General features: G+C 37.1%; 2 protein-coding genes across 3 annotated transcripts in view; one reads left to right on the top strand and one right to left on the bottom strand.

The window, feature by feature from the left end:
* Positions 1-568: 568 nt before the first annotated feature.
* slc25a15a (solute carrier family 25 member 15a) lies at positions 569-19,752 on the bottom strand. Of its 2 annotated transcripts, none has more exons than XM_081371651.1 (7): positions 18,686-19,752; positions 14,461-14,544; positions 13,962-14,220; positions 7,968-8,108; positions 7,405-7,580; positions 3,788-3,946; positions 569-1,785 (listed from the first exon to the last, which is right to left on the bottom strand). In XM_081371651.1, the coding sequence occupies exons 2-7, from the start codon at positions 14,513-14,515 to the stop codon at positions 1,664-1,666; spliced, it is 912 nt and encodes a 303-aa protein (XP_081227777.1). In that variant the 5' UTR covers positions 14,516-14,544; positions 18,686-19,752; the 3' UTR covers positions 569-1,663. The 2 variants fall into 2 exon arrangements, with proteins under 2 accessions (XP_081227777.1, XP_081227778.1); XM_081371652.1 differs by having other exon boundaries at positions 579-1,785; positions 13,962-14,198; positions 18,686-18,848.
* Positions 19,220-21,659, top strand: part of foxo1a (forkhead box O1 a) — a 44,685-nt gene continuing 42,245 nt past the window's right edge. Inside the window, exon 1 of the mRNA XM_081371650.1 lies at positions 19,220-20,707. Within this exon, the coding sequence (XP_081227776.1) occupies positions 20,156-20,707 (552 nt within the window). The 5' untranslated portion in view covers positions 19,220-20,155. The remainder of the gene's footprint in view (positions 20,708-21,659) is intronic.

Here is a 21,659-nt window from a genome sequence, read left to right as displayed (position 1 = left end):
GGCGACTCACCAGCCTGTTCAGCAGGCATGACCCAAGTCCCCCCGGGTGATTTATGAAGGCCAGCACTGTCATGTTGTCCGATTGGACCAGGACGAGGTGCCCTGTCCGTTCTGGCTGGAAGGCGTTGAAGGCCATGAAGACTGCCATCATCTATAGGCAGTTGATGTGCCAGTTAAGCATCGGGCCCGTCCATGAGCCAAACACTGGCCTGTCGTCGCACAGGGCACCCCAACCCGATTCGTCCGTCACGACCTCCTTCCTTCTGGAAACCGAGCCCAGATCCACACCTGACTGGTACAGACAGGGTGATTTCCAGGTGACCCCCTGAAATTGAGGTGATGCCACCGACCCCGCCCTGACCGAATATTAGCCACAAATAAAGTGCCAAAGTGCAAGAAAGTTGCAAAACGCTTTCGGGTTCAACCCTTCATCAGTGCAATGCAGTGCAATTTTACTTGGCAAAAATATCAAAATGTTTAATAAATATAAAAAATGTAAATGATTAATTTAGATTTTTTTATATTTAATGAATATTTAATCATATCAAGTCAAAATGACTGCAGTTTACATGTTTGTAAAGTCGTCGAAAGACATTTATTTGTGTGACAATGCCCATGTGGCATTATGAGTGTATTTTATGTCAAAAACATGGCATGCGTAGAAGTAAAATACAGTATTGTTTGTTCACAAATTTGTTACACACATGACATGACTATTCAGCCGATTCAGCCAACTATTCAGTTGTTCAGATATGCATAAACCAAGACCTCATTAAAAGGAAACTAGTTGAACAATAAAAGCAGAGCTTTGGGTCTCTGGAGAACCGAGTGTAACATGCAGTCAAGAGCTACTCGCCATAGAGACAGGCTGTGTGTGTGTAAACCACAGATCAACTCGATGGAAACACTGAGCCACCATTACAATATATGTATATGAATTTGGCCATTATGACATAAGCTGCATCCTGTACTTTATGGACAAAGGTATTTTCTCTGTATCCTTTGCTGCCCATTTAACACAATCTTCTGGTTTCAACGGTTTCTAAAACTTTTTTTTGCGCTATATAATTAATATAATTTGAACATATATTTAAAACAACTACTTAATGCAACTCAAAAGTTTTAAAATAAATATTTGTATAACAAACAAACAAAAAGGAAAGTTCTAGCATGAGACCAGCAGATATAGACACTTGAAACTTTTTGTATTTTTAGTTTTCATGTTAATTTTAGCTCAGTTATTAGGAATTTCGGTATGTGCGTTTATCATGTTGCTAGTTTTTATTTATTTATTGCTATTTAGTTTTTTTCCCAGTTTTTATTTATTACCAGTTAATAATTTTAGTGCTTCAACTTCAACTTATTTCAGTTTATTGCCAAAGCAACATTTCTAATTTCTGTTTAGTTTTGTTAAGTTTTTCCAACTACTATTTATATTTTATTTTATTTCAGCTTTATTTCAGTTAACAAATGTTTATAATAGTTTTAGTTAACAATAATAACCCTGGTTTGAAACAGATTGATTTTCAGTTTTTTTATTCATTTAATATTCTTAACAGCACTTAGGTGGATAAAATGTCCAAGAGGCTTGTGCTCTGTGCAACTGGAAACACTAGATATGATTAAAACATTTCTGAAAAACCCCAGAGACTGAGAGATGAACTCAGTGATCAAACTTTTGCATCATGATCTTGCGACTGACTTCATAGGCCAAAAAGAGAGCTCCGTTGGCAGGAAAAGTTCGGATCATAGTCGGGGTCAAACCAGAATACAAAGGCGCCACTCCTGTAAACAAGACACCAGAATATTACATGCTGCAATTCAAGAACAAATTGTTTTGTTTCATCATATACAAAATCTGATTCAGTTTGAATCATGAAACTCGTATCGTGTGCTATATACTGTATCTCATGACGACGTACTATACTGATACCGTTAACAAATGTTAAATTTATTTTTAAATGTTTTTCATTGGAATATCAGCCCAAGCATGTTGAATAATAAAGTGAAATCTAGCTAAAAAACAATCAAACACTGATTTACACTGCTCACAAACGGACTCTCGAGGAAAACAAAGAAACGATAAAAAGGTAAATGTCGGGGAAAACGTCCATAGGACTTGATAAAAACAAATGTTCCAACTTCTCATCAACAGTTCTCATCGCAGCATCAAACCACTGCGTGGAAGGTGTGGTCAGGAGAAAAAGTCCATCTAACTTACATTTATTCACACATTCAAATTATGTCCACAAATTAGTAGAATGAGAATCTACTTATATTTTATTAGTAGCGCAATCAAACTTAAATATTTTAATTAAATTGTAATTAGATATCAAATCCGTGCTAACAGTGTACAAGCATCAGAATTCCATCTTACTTTCTGGCCATATAAATATCAGCAACTACACCAAATTGCATATTTTGCCTCAGTTTGGTCCTCTGAATGAGGGGCCGTTTACACAACATCATTTACTTTCATTTCCACAATAATGGCATTTGGGGCTCTTGAAAATGCTAGCTTTTCAGGCTTTTTTTAAGCTTTTTTTTTTTTTTTTTTGCAAAATGCAAGTTTTTGAAAACGTTATACATTATCATCACCGTGTAAACCACAAAAACACACATTTGTGAAAACGGTGACGTCATGCTCATGAGTATTAATTGCAGTCTATCCACCTTATTTTTTCAGGTAAGCGTGGGCGCCATTTGTACGTTTAATGTGTCTGGCTTCCGGTGTCATTCGCTTCCAGTTATTTTTAGCTGTACAAAACTGCTCGTTATCCTGTTTGATATTGCAACCTGGTATTCCTTACTATAATTTTTTATGTATTGTCTTAATTATAAACACACTGGTTTATAGCGCAAACAGTTTTACATTTACTGTAAACACATATGCACATATACAAAACACAATTTCTTTTTATAATTTGTAAAAATGTTCTATTATTTCAAATGTCAGGCTTTAAGGGTTAAGTGTATCATGACATCATATAAAATACATGTTCTGTCAGAAATGGTTTCCTGAGAATGACCCATTAAACACCAGTAGCATCATGCAATAAACATTCAAATCAGGAAAAAGGCATTATGATTTTTTTTTTTATTATGACTAAAAATGCTAATTATAAACTGGAAACACATATCTATTCAGAGGCTGTTTTCTGTGTCCTTAAAGGGATATTTCACCGCTGGAAAGATGAATGTTTATTTAAATTGGGTCATTTATGTAGTAGAAATGTGAAATTATTTTAGAAGTTGGTGCCTTCTAGACTGAGAAAAAACAGAAAATGTATTTTTGGCTCATGTGGATGAAAGACAACAACTCCCAGAATGCACTTGCTTCGCTGCCCTACGAGGCCACTCCCAAGCCACGCCTACCGGTTACAGAGGGCAGTATCGGAAGAAATGATACAACTAGGCTACTAGTTGACTTGAAACTGAGAAGACGCCGTTTTATCGTGAGATCCCCCTATGGGCGGGTTGAAAACATGTGGAACGAGCTCCTCCTACTGGCTGTAGTCTCTCGCCTCTGGCCAAAAAAGCCTCCGATGATGCAAAATGACGATATTTGCGTCATCTGAGGTTTTTTTACCAGACACACAATACAGAAATCTCTCATCTCAGGGGGACATGAGGGAGGGAAGCACGGCCATTTGAAAATACTACCAGGTTTCTACTGATGCAAAGCTTAATGCTAATTGGTGAAGTATCCCTTTAAGCCATTAGCCTAGCAACATGCAAGCTAAAAGTTTCCTGTGCCAAGAAACAAGGATAAATGCAGAAATCTCACCCTCATTTCGTAAAATCCCCATAAGAGTCTTGAGGAAACCTTCCTGCTTCCCTGCTAAAGACAGAACCTGGATGCGAGACTTCACACAGTCAATGGGATACACGACCAACCACAGACAGGCTCCGCCGAAACCACCACTGAACATCAACGGCACCACACCTGTCAGAAACACACGGATCGTGAGGAGCATTTCTTGCTAATTACACTGAAAAAAGTGAAAAGCCTGTGTCATTTATTTAAAGTGCATTTTAGTATTGGTCCTATTACCCATTACCCCATTATGTCAGTTTGACTAAAAGTAAATAACACTCCCCATCACTGCTGGTCTAGAATCAGGTTTCTCCATAAGCATATTGGCAAAATCTATTTTTTTACAATGTGTTTTTGCAGTGGTGAGAAATGTAGCCAATCACAGACATTTTTAGTGGTCATAGAGGAAAGCAGTCTTTGCATACTTTCAAGGCAATATATAATCCATTGAGAATTTGAATAATTTTGAAGAAAGAACTTTGCTGCATATATTTATGGTAAGAAAACAAACTAACAAAATTCTTCAAAAGTGAAACTTTAGCTTTTGTTTGAAATTAAGTTGTAAAAAGGCCAACAATTATTATATTGACCTACATTAAGTTACATTCTGGCTTATGTCTAAAGACAATATATTGATTAAATTTGGAAAACTGAAAAAATGGGAAAACATAGATTTTCTGATTTACTCAATCATTGTCATGTAAATGAACGGCCAAAACGCATAAAAAGTTGTGTAAACTGTCTCTTAATTGTTTTTTTCTTTGCTTTCAATTAATGTAATTAATTTGCAAATTGAAATCTATTAAGGCTCCGTTACACAACGATGATGTACTTAAAAATGGAAAAGCTTATCCTTTGTGTTTTTCGTGTACAGACGACAACGTTGTCAAAACGATCCCCGTTCATACGGATTATGAACAAACGCTGTATTATTAAAGGTGGTATCAGTGATTTCAGGCCCAAAAATATTTTTATCACATTCATCTAATCTTTCCTAACGATCCGCTAGATGCCCGCCCCATATGCATGCCGTCAAAAAACCGCGTCTCTGTAGGCAGCCTAGGCTCTGAGATCTGCACACAAAAACAAATGGTTTAGCCAAACACTCAAAACCAAAACAAATAGTGTTCCAACCAATCACCGACAGGGGGAGGGTGTTGTGAGGTTTTGTGCTTGTGCACGGCTGCACGCGAAGTCAGAGCTGAAGAAAAAGCTGGCTCAAAACCTCACAACACCCTCCCCCTGTCGGTGATTGGTTGGAACACTATTTGTTTTGGTTTTGAGTGTTTGGCTAAACCATTTGTTTTTGTGTGCAGATCTCAGAGCCTAGGCTGTCTACAGAGACGCGGTTTTTTGACGGCCTGCTTATGGGGCGGGCAGCTAGCGGATCGTTAGGAAAGATTAGATGAATGTGATAAAATATTTTTGGGCCTGAAATCGCTGATACCACCTTTAATGCCAGGCCAGTAGTTGGCGATGTCACTTTGTAAAGAAACACTGAACACGCGTGACGTAATTTTTTTCATAAATTTGCGTTTTTGCAGTTTACATGGAGGCGATAACGGTATCATTTGCACATTTAAACACGTTTTCAAAACTTTGCGTTTTCAGGCCCCCAAAACGCCGTAGTTGAGTAAATGAATGGCCAAAACACATAAAAAGTTATATCTTATAATGCATTGATATGAAAAAAAAAATATATATATATATATAATTGATTAAATTAAATCCTGCCAAGTGGCCATATAAAATTATTTTGAGACTATTTAATTTAGTCACTACAAAACATTCTTTTTTAAATGAATAGTCTTCATAATAAATAATATTTTTACTTTGTATAAATGTTTTTGTCATTAAATCAAAATTTAAGGTTTGAATCAAATAATAAATCTAATCTGAATATAATAAATTACAAATTATTTGGGCCCTATGTTAACGATTTAAAGGGCACCTATTATGCAAAATTCACTTTTACATGGTGTTTGAACATAAATGTGTGTTGGTAGTGTGTGAGCAAAACTACCCTAGAATGATAAAAATCCACCCAGTGGTTTTTTTACAATCTCAATAAATCATAAGCACTGTCTCAGAATGAGCTGTTTTCAGATTCGGCGCAATGTGACGTAGAATTGCACAGGCCCCTCCCACGACTGTTGAGTGACACTTTAGTTTGAGCCTAGACCCGCCCTGAGTGAGCTGGACACAAAGTCCGCCATTGTTCGACGCTTGAGCAGCTGTAGACAAGAATGTCTCCTAAGCGACTGAGGTGTGGTGTTGTTGGATGTAAGAATGAACATAGCAGTCTTCATTTACTCTCGTTGTTACTCGAGGATGGATCTGTACTGTTTGTGATCCAGCTTACAGTCTCCGGAGCGACAGGACTAACGTGACTGGACACGGCAGAAATGAAAGTGCGAGCGCGCTCTTTATGACAGCTCTTCGAGTCATTTTACGGATATAAGGTTTACCAGTTTATTTAGCACCCACTGAAAAGCTGTGTATATTTGTTTACTGTTAGTTGTAATGAGTGTTTTGTGTACTTCGCGCTGTGTATGTTGATGATAATGAAAGGGAGAGAGAGTTTATGGATAAGACTTTAATGCGCACTTCTTATACTGTGTTTATTCAGCTCTTACAGTGATTCTCTGGTGTAAAACTAAGGCTTCATCTTTTGTGTGATGTACAATAAACTTCACTGAACTCATCAGTATATTTTGGTCATCATTCGGACAGGGTCTGCCACAGCTTGTATTAATAGTGGATTAAAGCAGATGACAAGTAAGTTAAAAGTATACCTTTTCTATCTCAATACAGCATATATTTTCTGGCTCTGTGGGCATTATTTTCCGACTCCGAGTCGAAAAGATCACCGCAACTGAGAGTTTCTGTTCTGATATTGTCCTGGCTCTGAGCGCGAGCTCGTGAGGCTCCGCCCCCTGTGCGTGGAACCACACCTCATTATCATTTAAAGGAGACACACTAAAACAGCGCGTTTTTCTGAGCCCCAAAAAATGACAATTTAAACATGCTGTAAAAAATGATCTGTTGGGTATTTTGAGCTAAAACTTCACATACACACTCTGGGGACATCAGAGACTTATTTTACATCTTGTGAAAAGAGTCATAATAGGTGCCCTTTAAGCGCATGGTCTAAAACGCACGGCGCAAGTTCACTTACGGCGTGTCCGAATCCACTTTTGCAAGTTTAACGATGGGAAAAATGGTTGACTCTATTCTTTTGAAGAGTCATGGGTGTGTTTTGGGCGTAACGTGCAATAAACCAATCAGAGTCTCATCTCCCATTCCCTGTAAAAGCCAGTTGCGCTTGCGCCAAGGCGGATTCGGTATTTACATGGCGGAAAAACTGAATGCTTCTCCAGAGAGGAAACGGATCTGCTCGTGCACGAGGTTAAAGCTTAGTTGGTCCAAAGTATAATTTTTTGCAAATGGAAATGTCCAAGCTGTTCTTTTCCATACACTGAATAAAACTTGGACATTCTTCAAAAATATCTCTTCTTCTCCGGTCTCCCACACATGAAAGAACGAATGACATGAAGGTGAGTATGGTGTTCCTCTCGTGGGCTGACCTATGTGCTCTTTGTCTCTGTCCATGTGGTTGGCAAACATGGAACGGCTGAGTTCATATCCTCCGAAGAAACAGAAGTATCCAGGTACCTCACGGACGATAGTGGTGGTCAGACCCTGATAGAAACCCAGAGGACCGTTTGTCCGCAGCACATTTCTCACAACGGACCACACCGTGCTGAAAGACAGAGAGGAACTTCAACAAGATATGACAACTCTAGATGTTCCATTAGTTAACATTAGTTAACTACCTTAGTTAACATTAACTAAGAATTAACAATATTTATTAATGAACACCATTTATCAATCTTAGTTCACAGTGGAATTCCTGGTAAAAACATTTGATTTCTTATTTCAATTGAATGACTAAAAAATCTACATTGGAGCTTTAGTCTGAATAAACTCAAATAACATTGTACTTTAAAAAAAATTAAAACTAAAATACTTCTAGTAATGACCAAATTATTTGATTAACCCTTTATCATCCCTATTAAAATGGACATAATGTTACCACAGGCCTCATTTCTCATTTTCAATTACCAAAACCTCCTCTGTCCACACAGACCTTTTTTGTCCGCTGGCAATCTTGCCGGACGCCTCCATTTCATGCATGGCCTGCAGTCGGCATTTAACCAGTTCAGTGGGGCATAAAGCCAGAGAGGAGAAGACAGAGGCGACAGAGCCTGAACAGGCTTTCTGAATATCACTGAAAACACATAATCACACACACTTATTATGGTTAATCCTTTCAGGTCAAATCAAATGTAATATGAACGACTGGATTTGTATCAAGACATATGAGCCATTCCACCGAATGGGTGACATTTATGTCCCCAGAACATCATATGTAAAAAATTGCATGAAAATTAACTCTAAAATACATTTTATTATTAAGCAAAATGTCCTGCATATTAAGCTAACTACAAATTATAAAATTTATAATTAAAAACATTAATAAAAACTACATAGAACACAAAAAAATAGCATTTTCTGCATGTCCCCACTCTCTGTCTCTAAACTTTGCCATGAAATATAATGATTAAAATCCTTCAGAAATCTTAAGTTTTGGGGATTGTTGTATGACTTAATATCCAATGTATTTAAAATGTTTGTTTATTTTTATGAGAAAAAAATATTTTATCTAATATTTTAGATAAAATACACATTTTAGTCATGTCCCCGGGTTTTCACTCAGTCCTGTTACCCTAACACATCCCCCCCTCTGAAAAACTTGGAATATTCCACAAGACACATTTTCAACAGGAAGTTGCATCATCTTGATCTTCTAAAGGCAATGGGAAGATCATAAGTTAGTCCTCTTATTTTAATTTCTGTATATTTGATGAAATTGTAACTATGACTGAGAAGGTCAATCTCAACATACTTTCCTGTTACCTAAATAATTTCTTAGAATGTATTTGTTTATTTTAAAGATATTAACTTTTGTTAAGTCACTAGAATTTGCTCAGTGTCCTCATGCTATTAGCATGTATGCTATGTGGCCATATGTCATGTATTTGAGAACTTTTTGCTTAAAAACTCAATCCTGTTACTTTCAGTCCTGTTACTTATATGAAAAAATAACAGGAGTGAGTTAACGTAACAGGAGTGAGTAGAGTCCTCTGTTTTGATGATTTAATACTGTAAATATTATTTCTCTTTCCACCTCATTTGCTGTGAAGTACTACTAGCATATAGTACATCACTTCAACATAGAAATCTAATGCACACACAGTCATGTACACTCTCTCTCGTGCACACACATATGGACACTCATTCCTGTTACCTGTTCCTCATTCCTGTTATGAAATAGTTCATTCCTGTTACCAAGTGTTCATTACTGTTACTATTATTTATTTATTTTCTAAAAAAATAAAGTTAAACCACTTTTTTTATCAGTTTTGTTTGGTCCATCATTTATACAATTGTTTAATAAATGAAATTATAAAAAAAAATTATAAACTTGAGGCTTCGGTCTTCTTTAAAATGAAAAAATGGCTTTGTGTTTTTTATTAAAATACACTTTGCCTTAATATAGTGATTTTTTTGTCACAAATATCAGTTATTTGAACATATAACCAACAATATCTTTAAAATAAACACTTTCTTGTGGGGAAAACAAAGGAATAATTGACATGCTTTTAAACATGCTTTTTAAATGTCGCATGAGTTTCGGTAACAGGACTGTGAAAACATGCATCCATCTTCTGCTTAGAAACCTTGTAAAAAATTAAATAAAGTAGCCTGAGATTGACCAATACACATTTTGAATAGGTAAATATTTGAGTATTAGATTCAGTGTTGAAAAAAATAAAAAAATTAAGTTTAATTTTTAAGAGTTACAACAAGCAAATGTCACCCATTCGGTGGAATGGCCCATATACCATTTCTCAACAGTGACAACCAAACTAAACGGCTACATTTTTACATTTTCTAAAGAAAACAAAATCACATCTTTAAATGAAAAAGGATTAATACTGTCAAATTATATGAAATAGTGATGCACATGAAACATCATCAAAGATCAGTAGAAACCTCGGTTAGTTTTCACGCCAAGAGTTCAAAAGATAACCTCCATTCTATTTTTTGAGAAAAAAATGTCTAAAATGATTTTAAATATAATGTAAAAGCGATTCTTCATTTTTGATGTGGCGCCGAACTATAACAGATGTCCGGGTTTTTTAAGCATATATTTTATGTGTTAGAGGTTGAAGATACTGCCCAATAGTGCAGTCAATTGGCTTATTTTGTCGTAAATAAAACTCAAAGTATTGTGGTATTTCGACACTGACACGCCCCCAACTCGTTAAGATTGGAGATTAACGAAAATCCAGATCTTCCCACCCGTATTTATGACTTTGTGGTAGCATTCATGTGCATTCAACTCAGAAATACAATCTATCTGACATGACTTGAACGCACCAAGACACCGCCGAATCGTTGGCATTTGGGAATAAGATCGCGTGGGTGTTTGAATCGAGATGGCGATCTTTTAACGATTAGTCGTGCAGTTCTAATGTCCATACTACTTATGAATAGGATGTCTACATCATAAATAGTATGTGGAGATAAAATAAAAGTGTGGTGATATGGTTCTGATCCCTCAAACCTTATGTGGAAATGGATGAGTCCTTATATGGTCAGAAATGGTACTTGGATGTTTTCTAGTGGAAAAGTTTGGTACTGCGCCCAAACAAAATCTTACTGAAAGCTAACCTAAAATTTGGAACACTTGGAACTTGGAACAGTGGATTTTCTTGCCATTTTAGAGTTGACCATGTTTTGTTAAATATAAATATCATAAAACTTTTATAACTTTTAACAGTTTTTTTAACTTTACAGCTTTTTTGCAACCTTTAAACTTAAGTCTGTGCTCCAAAGTATTCAAGATTTAGAACAATTTAAGTTGGAAATGTCATTTTCAGAGTATGATTGACAGTTAACATATTAATTATAATGACCATCATACCATAATTAAATTAGTGGACATTTTTTTCAAAACATTTTCAGTATATTAAAAATTCAGTTTTTACTTTAGTAAAAAAATAAAAAAGTAGGACTACGTTTTTAAGTCTATGGTATTTTTGAAGAGCCTATATACGATATAGTAAATATCGTGGTTAAAAATATGGTAATTTAAGTACCATGGTAGACTATATCAAAGTACCATAGTATGGCCATCTGATCCCATTACTGTACCATAATGTACACAGTATTTTTTCAAAGACGTGACAAGAAAGAAACCCCTGTGTTAACTCTAAATATGTAATGTTTATGGAGTCAAGAAAGGCGTTCTGAACCCGCTGGCCGTGGGTCACATGACACAGCGTCTGTCCTTGAACATTGAATTGCATCATGCATATTGAGTAGAAGACTAGTGAAACATAAGCACATAAGAATTACTGTACAGTATACTGCAAAACGGGGTAGTGGAGTGTTCAACGCTTCAACACATACCATATAAATAACTCAGACAGCACACGAGTCTAACAGAGCTTTTTTTTTTACCGCTAGAGGCCGAAAAGTTACATACCTTTAAGTAATATTTTCACGCTCTTCTCATCATTTGACAAAATATTGTGTTGACAATTGATAAATACCATGGTTTTTATTTGTTTTCTTCACACAAGCCTTACACCAGTGATATATTACAACTTTATTAAAATGCTAAAAACACACAATCAAGTTTTTTTCGCCCTCTCAAACGATTATTTTTATTGAAGAACATTCAGTTCTTGAAACTTCTGGAATTACAAAATGAACTGTGCTAAATTTACACACACACACACACACACACACACACACACACACACACACACACACACACACACACACACACACACACACACACACACATATAGGGGTCCGGTCTTTGAATGTTTTGTTGGGACTTTTGGGCACATGGAGTCAAAGAGGTTGAGATTCACTCTTCACTTACACTTGGTAATCTATTTGTAATTTCTAAACTAAACTGTTTGGAGTAGTTCACTTTATCAGTAAATCACTTTAGAGAATTAACAAATCCTTTTCGAACCAAAAAAAAAAAAAAAAAAATACAAATGGGTTATCTTTAATTCACTATTTGTTTAGATTTTCGTAGTTGTTAACATAATAATTTAAAAAAAAATGTAATCATGGATTTTCATAGTTTAAGTGCCCAAAGTTTAATGTTGATTATAAAACGGATAGTTCCGGTCCTTGATTCTGATTGGTTGAGCCACGTTCAAAGCCGTTGTAAATTACCATAGACTGTAAAAAATATGGACAAAGCATCTGTAACGTCACCCATAGACTTTCTGAAGAACGGTTTTGAAGCCGTTTATGGGGGGTATGGGCGGCGCCATCTTGGAAAATCTTGGGAAATCCTAACCCCACCCACCTTCTGGCCAATCCATATATGGGTAAAGGACGCAGCGCGCGTCACTCAGCTCGCTCTGCTACTCCGGTTATCTCTGTTTATATTTTAGGCAACGAAATATGTTATAAAACACCATACTAACTCTTTTCGTTTTCATTTAAAGAAATCTTAAACATTATAGCCACACAAATGTGGTTCAGGGAACGCGTATTGATTATATTCACTGCATATAACGTTTGCCTATTTATAACAAAACAAAATATAAAACACAAACTTACCTCTTTTCGTTTTAAATATAATATAAAAATATTAAACATTTTAATATGGTCCAGGCAATATGTGCATTTGTACTAAACAACAGATTTTGCAGTAAACAGCATTACAGATCATATTCGTTGTATTAAAATTTAAAATGACAAAACTCAACCCAGTCTCTTTTTGTTAAATTTCAGTTTTATCCATATTAGCTATTATAAAAGTATAAGTAAAAGGTACAAGAAGCTATACAAATAAAGCAAACAATTCAGTCAAACATACAAAGTCAGCGCTCTAGTCTAACCATACAACGGTAAAGTTAAATAGTTTATAAAGTTATGAAACTTCCCCTCAGCCAAAACGATTGGCCAGGGAACAAATTATAGATTCACGAGACCAAATATCGCCCGTTAGATATACACAAGACGAATTATATCTCATGTTTAACCACTACAGAGACGCCAGAGTCAGCAGCAAACGTCAGAACGACTAGCCGAGGAAAGGCTGGTCCAGGCGGGGTACATCGCGCCAAGCGCCCGGTCATCGCTGGATCTCACAACTTGGATAAAATTTTCCTAAATCTTTATAAATAAACCACAGATTTGAGCTTTAAACAACTACATTCTCGCCTGAAAAACTCTTAAAACTACATTTCATGATACAGAAACATTAGTATTATATTTCAACTGTATTAAAAAATGGCGCTTCTTATGTTGTCATTCTCCTTGGCGCTGCCTTATCAGCTGTCAATCAAGCTGTCAATCAAAGTTAACCACGCCCTTATTTGTCATACATTTTATATCTAAATACGATCTAAACTAACGAGTTAGAAAAAAATTCACAGCCCTCACAGTTGTCAGGCACTCGGAAGCTATCGAAAAATACAATAAAAGTCCATGGGGACCAACCTGTGAAAACATGAATTTGTGCTGTGAAAACTGACATTTTAACATGGGGGCTATAATGGACATTTGCTCCCGTTTGGGACCTTCCTCTAGCGGATTTTCGATGTATTGCAGTTTTTCGCACTTCCGGGTAGTCTTCATTTTTCAGATTAGAATGTTGCCGCTTGTAAATTACTCAACAAACACACATGTACCTGTCACCGCATTACATTAGTATCACTGCGCAACTGCCGATTGTGATTCTTTGTTGCTGATTATTGTGTTGCTTAGCAACCTCTTTGGAACTACATTGTTTGGCGGAGTAATACATGTGTTTATTTGTTGCTGGTGTTTATTTTATGAATGAAATATATATTAGAATGAATATTTTTATGGAGTAACCGTTTTATAAAAGCAATAAGCCCCTTGAAGCCGTGTTTTACAGTGAATTTAGAACAGCTAAGGGGGTTTTAGGTTTTCCGTGCCTAACGACGCCCCTTATCTGCTCTAAATTCACTGTAAATCACGGCTTCGTGGGGCTTATTGCTTTATAATACCTCACCTGAGCTCTGTGCTTCGGTCCAGTCCTGAAACAAAGCGCACGACATTCTGGCAGAAGCCGTAGCTCATGAAGAGCACAGCGTTTTCAGCAATGTTGGCTATGAGGGCAGGTGTGGTCCCCTGATAGAGGCCTCGCAGTCCAACCTGTTTGTAGACAGAGGCGAAGCAGTGGACAAAACCTCTGTACAAGCCGGGGAAAGTCTGCATCTTCACCTTGGCTGTATCGAAGGGCTGCCCGCTAAACACACACGCAATCCCACCTCACAAAAAACAGGAGAGGAAACAGAACATGCTTCAATGTTTTTAAATAACTGATTCTATTGTGTTCCTTACATTAACAAAATTTCCCATCAACGTGCTAAATTTGTGCAATTCAGACTGGTGTAAAATACACTGCATCATGGCAGCCTGGCAAAATGACTCTGATGAAAATTGGGATTTTTAAATCTAATCCTGGTATATTAATGCAGACACAGGAAATGATGAATAAAGGCTGTTACCACATGCTCCAGCTGACAGATCAATGACGGCTTGAGTGACAGGATGTGGAGCCATGGTTAACTTCTGCAATATTGCATCACTTCCTGTGTAGGAAAAGTGCAGAAAAAAGTTTAACTCAAGATTCTTCCTCATTACCATACACGTCTGCCATCTTTCAAACACACACATCAATACAGAAAAAAATGTAGCCTAAACTATTACACACAATTTTTAGCATAAATAAATATACATACAGTGTGTGTGTGCATAATATATGTATATATGTATATATATATATATATATATATATATATATATATATATATAGAAAGAGCGAGAAAGAGAGAGAGAGAGAGAGATTTATATATCTTTATATATATATTTATTTATATATTTATATATACACAAACACACACACACACACACACACATAAATTTATACACTGTTAATCTATACATGGTTAAAAATTAAAGAATAGTGCAAATGCTCAAATTACAAACAAACCCATGTCAACCCCTGTAATTTTACTCAATAATTTGTCAGAAGTCATGCTTAATGTAACAATTCTATTGGAATCAGAATTCATGTAGAATCAGACATGTAGAATTTGCATATATATCACTCTTTTTATCTCATCAGTCAAACAGGTTTGCAAAAAAGGTCTACAATTGTTCACTATTCTGTTTGATCCATTCGAGTAATTCACTCACACACACTGTTTTCAGTGGTACCCAAAACATTTCGGGACACTTAAAAACGAAAACGCTGACTTTTTGGGACTTTAGCTTATTCACCGTATCCCCCAGAGTTAGATAAGTCCATACATACCCTTTTCATCGCCGTGGCCTTCAAAGGCCTTTCGCATATAATTTGTCAAGAAGCATATAGTGATCGACCATATCAAAGGCCTTGGTGAGATCTATTCAGTATTGCACCAGTCGACATGTTATTGTCTAGGGAAGATGAAACGTCATTGGTAAATTTTAGAAGAACAGTAGTCTTAGAGAAGTTTGGTCTGAAACCAGATTGATTTGGTGACAAAATAGAGAAATCAATAATATATTTGAATAATTGTTTAAATATTAGTTTTTCAAACACTTTTGCTTTACTACTGATGATGGAAATCTGTAGTTGTTGAGATCAAGCGCATCGCCACCCTGGAAGACTTCCACACTAATGGAACCACAGAGGTGGATAACGGTAAATTAAAGAAATCTGATAAAGGAAATGCCAGTACACGAGCTTAATAAACTTAATCTCCAGGCCATCAGGATCAGTACCATTACCTGACTTTAATTCAGAGATTGCCTGCTGAACGTCAGTAGGATTTATTATAGCAAATGAAAAGGAGCTCCTCTTCCAGACTAGAGTAAGAGAAATTAGAAAATTGTGAACTACAAATAGAGGAAAAGTGTTGGTTAAAAGCATTGGCAACCGCGGAAGGATCACTGATAATATCATTGTTAACTTGGTAGCAATGCTTTTAGTAGAATTGTTGAATAAAAAATTAAGACTTTTCCAAAACTTCTTAGGATTATTGAAGTTATTAGACAGAGAATTTTAATAACAATTCGATTTAGCATTTCTTGTTTTAGTCGTACACGTATTTCTTAATTGTTTATATACAGCCCCGTCTGCTGAGACCTTTGACAGGCGCTACTTTTCCCGTGCCGTATCTCTTTGTTTAAGAAGATGTATTAAATCAGCATCAATCCATGGTAAATGTCGGCCCTTAACCTTTGCCTATATCCAAGGGGCATGTTTATGAATTACTTTAAGAACTAGAAAATTCCAAGCATCTCCAACAAAAGGAATAAGGTAAAACCTATTCCAATTTATATCTAATAAATCTTGGATAAAAATCTCAGTGTTAAGATACTTTGCCTTACCCTGATCACCTTGGTTGGTAGGCAAGGTAATCTAATTTTCCATCCACAGAAAACCAATTCTGTTAGAGTCGGTGACAAAAAACCAGTCCAACAAAGATTTGGATCTGTGGTCAACCCGAGTGGGTTCTCTAATTAGTTGAGTCGGATTTAAGCTTTCAAAGACATTTCTATCATTTAGAGATGAACGATCTAACCAGTTAATGTTAAAGTCACCAAGGATAATCATCTCGTTTGAGCTACCCACAGATTTAAAGGGGTGGTATAATGCCCTTTTCACAAAATGTAAAATAAGTCTCTGATGTCCCCAGAATGTGTATGTTAAGTTTTAGCTCAAAATTCCCTACAGATATTCTTATATAGCATGTTAAAATTGTCACTTTTTGAGGGTGAACAAAAACGCACCGTTTTTGTGTGTCCCTTTAAATGCAAATTAGCTGCTGCTCTCAGCACAGGGGGTGGAGCTTCAAGAGCTCCTGTCCTTTTACCTCACACCGACATGCACTGGAAATGTCAATGTTTATGTTCAAACTGGAGTCAGACAATGATGGAGAGACTCAAGAAGAGGTGACAACATGTAGAAGCAACAGGACGTTTCTGAATGGTTAGTTGATGAATTTATGTAGCTTATGTGTAGTTATCTTCTAGTCAGTGATTAGCATATTCTGTCATGATAATCTATAAATCTTGTTCCCGGGGGCGGGGTTTATGTAAATTTTAGGGTTTGTGATGTCACTAACCCGGGAGGAATGTCCTGTAGTCCCTACCAGCTGTTTGTTGTAGTCCTTAAAAAACGATTTCTTTAAAAGCAAATATCTCCCTTTGCTTTGAACTTTGAGTGTTGTAACTTTGCAGATGTTATTTATGCTCAAACAGCAACATTACACACTAACTAAAGTCAGAAAAGTGAAATCATAATCAACCACCCCTTTAATAGTATATGCAGTGTATTGACTGAGTTTGGAGGTCTGTAGATGTTCCCTATCTCATGAAAGTGCGTATCGCACGAATGATATTTCTCATATCATTTAAATACGCCAAAACGAGTTTTTGCGTACATATGATACGCAGTTTTCGCGTGCATATGATACGCACTTTAGAGCAAGATCGTGTTGGTTTATTTACGTGAGAACTGATTTTTAACAATAAGACATTCAAAGTAAACAGGGTTTTCCTTAGGGGCTATAAACTCGGATAATAAATTTGAGGAGATATAAGTGCTATATGACATAAAAATGGCATTCCGAAAAACGCCAATTTTAAAAAAAAAAAAAAAAAAAAAACGAAAAAACTTGCGGGTTTTTTCATTCCACTGTCAGGGCTCATGATTTCAAAAGCAAAAACACGTTCTGTGTGAATAAGAAGTGAATATTTGCTTACAATCCATTGCACAAACAAAACTTCATTATGTTGAACAATGAATCCAGCTAACAGGGAACGTTCTCAGAACTTTAGCAAACATTCTGGTATTTTTCTGTTCTGTTATGAAAAAAAACGTTCCTCCAATAACGTTAATATAACATTAGTTCAGAGTTAGCTACCTGGTTATGCTCTTAAAACGTTAGCACAAAAAAGGTTATTTATTGCTGTAACATTTTATTTCTGAAGCACTTTGGACGTTCGTTAAACGTTTTTCAAATGTTACTACTTGAGCACTTACTAAGAGAACATTCAAAAGTGTTTGCAAAAAGATCAAATGGAAATATCTAGTTACCAACATTCTTTAAAATATCTTATTTTGTGTTCAACAGAAGAAAGAAACTCATACAGGTTTGGAACAACTAGAGGGTGAGTAATTTAAATTTATAACCCTTTATTTGCATTACGTTTTCTTAATTTAATGGGAACGTTGGCAAACCGTTCTTGGAAATATATATTTGTTTTTCTGGGAAGCAGCTCTTTATTGCGTGCTCAGTTTGCGAACGAATCTGTCCTGCAGGTAAAGACAATTTATCCATGACAGTATCAAAATCTGGACACTATTTTTTAATGGGCGGACGTCTGTGGAAATACCACACATTGCAACGGTATGTGAATTAATACAGTTTTGAGAATGATTAAACATACACACGTATAGAGAAACAGAAACATTTTGACCATATTACACACCACAGAACATTGCATACGTTTAGTGCCTCGGCAAGACAAGGATATTAATATCTGACCTGTGAGATCTCTATTAATAGCCAGCTATCTTAATCTTTAAACCAGATTCAGAGGGAACCCCACCCTGAACCTTCTCATCATGTGCCAAAATTCACATGCCAAGATCATAATGTCTTAGCAACATTACACTCAGCTGTTGCAATATTACTTATGTTCTGCATGATCACACAGTCCATGTATTCTCACACTCACCCGCCCTTCCTCAAGCACCCAGACACTTCTACAGACTAATGTGGTGCAAGAGCCTCGGAACGAAGCGTCCTGTGAAAATCAAAGAAGTATTCTTTCTACTGACGCAAAAACACACCTGAAGCCTGCAAACGCACACTTCTCGATCACACCCCGCCACAGGTGTGTACATGGCCGGGCAGGGGGTGTGTGTTGATGCGGGGGCTTCCTGGAAATAAGACAAGGCGGTCTTTCGTGTTTCTGTCATATCCTGCCTGTCATACTCAGAACAGAAGCCGTTGACTCATAATCAAGATTGTAACACAAGGAGATTTCATCAAACGCGATGTTCGAGCAGCGACAGTGAGGGATTTAATCCACTAGATGGCAGGATAGCCTCGAGCAAATGCCAGTTATCTAAGCATCTGCACAAACTTTTTTTCAGATTAACATGAGGTCCTGAATTCTTACAAACAAACGAGTAGGCTACAATATGGTCATTTTGTAGGCTATTAATGTAAGAAGAAAAAAAAACTGTCACACATTAGTTTTATACTGGAAAAAGTAATCAAATCAATAGATTGATTTAATGCATTGACATATTACATCATACAATTATTCCAAATTTCATTTCAGATTTTCATTTAAAAATCAATAAACTAAATAACACAACTGAATATATTTATTCAAGCATGTATTTTACTACACAAAGTGGCATGGGTTTTGCGTATTAATGAAAGAGCAGGCTATACTGCAAATAAATAAAGCCTTAATTATTGTATTTATAATAAATCCACCAAAATAAATGAGAGATAAATAGAAATATATTCAATGACCTCATTGGTTCCCCCTTATGTACAAAATAGTTAAAAATGTAAAAGAGATAAACACTACGGTTCATAAGATCTGCTGTTTCCAGAATAATTCGCATGTTATATAACAAGCTTTCCTTTACTATTGTGTTACAATATAATTAAACAAACCAAAAGAACTGCGTTTCTGTCGATACAATGTAGCTGGAAGCCACGCGGTCAAAACGAGTGAGTATTTCTGTTTTCATAATATCCAAACTCCGTGAAAGTTTGTTTACTAGTTTTCAAGAGGACGAAAACACGGCTTGTTTCGCTTTCAAAAGCGCGCCTGTGATTGGCTCTCGGCGCTTGTCAATCAAAGACGGGGGCGGTGTCAGGTGACATATGATAGTGAGTTCCAGTAAAGCGCACTTAGTTTTAGTACACAGACATTCAACAAGCGACAGCAAGAGCACTATCACACACTACTGGACTGGACTGGATTACAAAACTTCATAACAAACGTCAGTCTGATGCCGTTCTACCCGCGCTGTGACCTTTCCGTCGTTTCCAATGTGACTAAGTCAGCTTAAAGTAGGAACTCATTTCCTTTCTGTTATTGTTTCGCGTTTCACGTCATTTTTTTCTTTTCTTTTGACAATCATATGTGACATTTTAAGAGGCAAACAGTATTGCTGGTACCATGGCTGACGCAGCCCAAAACCAGATGGTCGAGATCGACCCGGACTTCGAGCCACTCTCCCGACCCCGCTCCTGCACTTGGCCGCTCCCGCGACCGGAGTTCCCTAACGCGGCCGCCGCGGACTCCAACACCTCGTCCCCGGCCCCGTCCGTCAAGCAGGAGCCCTGCAGCAATGCAGACTTCATCAACAACCTCAGTCTGCTGGAGGAGAATGAGGACTACCCCGATCAGAAGCCTCTCATGCTGTGCGGCGACTTCCAGTGCCAGGAGAACTGCATCCATCAGCAGCAGCAGCAGCAGCAGATCCCGAGTCACCAGCAACAGGTGCCCGTGCTCTCCTCTCCGGTGGCCGCAGCCGCAGCCGCGCAGCGCAAGAGCAGCTCGTCCCGGCGCAACGCCTGGGGGAATATGTCATACGCGGACCTGATCACCAAAGCCATCGAGAGCTCCCCCGAAAAACGGCTCACCTTGTCTCAGATCTACGACTGGATGGTGAAAAGCGTCCCTTATTTTAAGGACAAGGGGGATAGTAACAGCTCCGCCGGTTGGAAGGTATTTATGTTTTCATTTTGTTGGTCTATGCGTCACCCAGTTGCGCCAGGAGTTTTGCGTTTTTACGCGGGCATCTTTTCAAAACAACTTTTAACGCGTCTTGGTTACCATTGGCTCCCATTGAGTTGCGCTCCCTTCCAGCTGTTTTGAAAACAAAAAAGATGTTGTCTCGTTTCAGGGTTGATTTTTTTTTTTTTTTGGTGCATCCTTCACTTATTGTTTTAGGATTGTCATGGGATTGTCAATAGTCTCCATTCACTGTTGTGTAGGACAGATGATTGGCTCTCATTACAGGCAGCGCGTAGTGAGGTGGTTCAGCGCAGTCAATAGTTCAAGTGTTGACCCTTGTCACATGACAGGTCCCGAGGAACAAGTGTTATAGGTGCTTGTGGACTGCCAGGGCTTGTAGGATCTTTCAACATTTACAGGTAGAGGTCGTTGGAGTTAGGACAAGATCAAGATTTGGACCCAGACCATTGCCAGAGCCCCTAAAGTTGCAGTCACATTAATGAAATTTCAAGGGCAAAAGGGTGAACTGACTATTGTCAATATTGTAGCAAAGCTCACAATTCACATAAAGATGTCACTTTCAAACAAACAGCTTTTTGTTGGTTATTAGTGAATCCGCATGACTATAATCCTTTAAATTTTGAAATCTTTCGCCCTCACGCAAAATTCCCATTCGCGTTGATTCCTATTAAAATGACTGGATTTCACCCTTAAAAATTTGCAGAGCAACTGTATCTTATCTCAAATCACATAGTAGGAATTCATCGACACCCTCGTAACTGAAATAGTTGTTTTCCCATGGGATCTAATTTTTTTTTCTATCAGAACAGAGAATCAGGTTTCCGCCGTATTTTCTATTTTACAAAAAAAATAAATAATTAAAAGATCAAATTCATACGAAATTCAAATGAAATGAACACTCTTTAACTAAAATAGTTGTTTT

This window comes from Scardinius erythrophthalmus (genome assembly GCF_964197995.2).
Source record: "Scardinius erythrophthalmus genome assembly, chromosome: 7".
Taxonomy (NCBI): Eukaryota; Metazoa; Chordata; class Actinopteri; order Cypriniformes; family Leuciscidae; genus Scardinius; species Scardinius erythrophthalmus.
The sequence above is the reverse complement of the archived record's forward strand: the minus strand, read 5'-3'. Positions and strand labels throughout refer to the sequence as shown.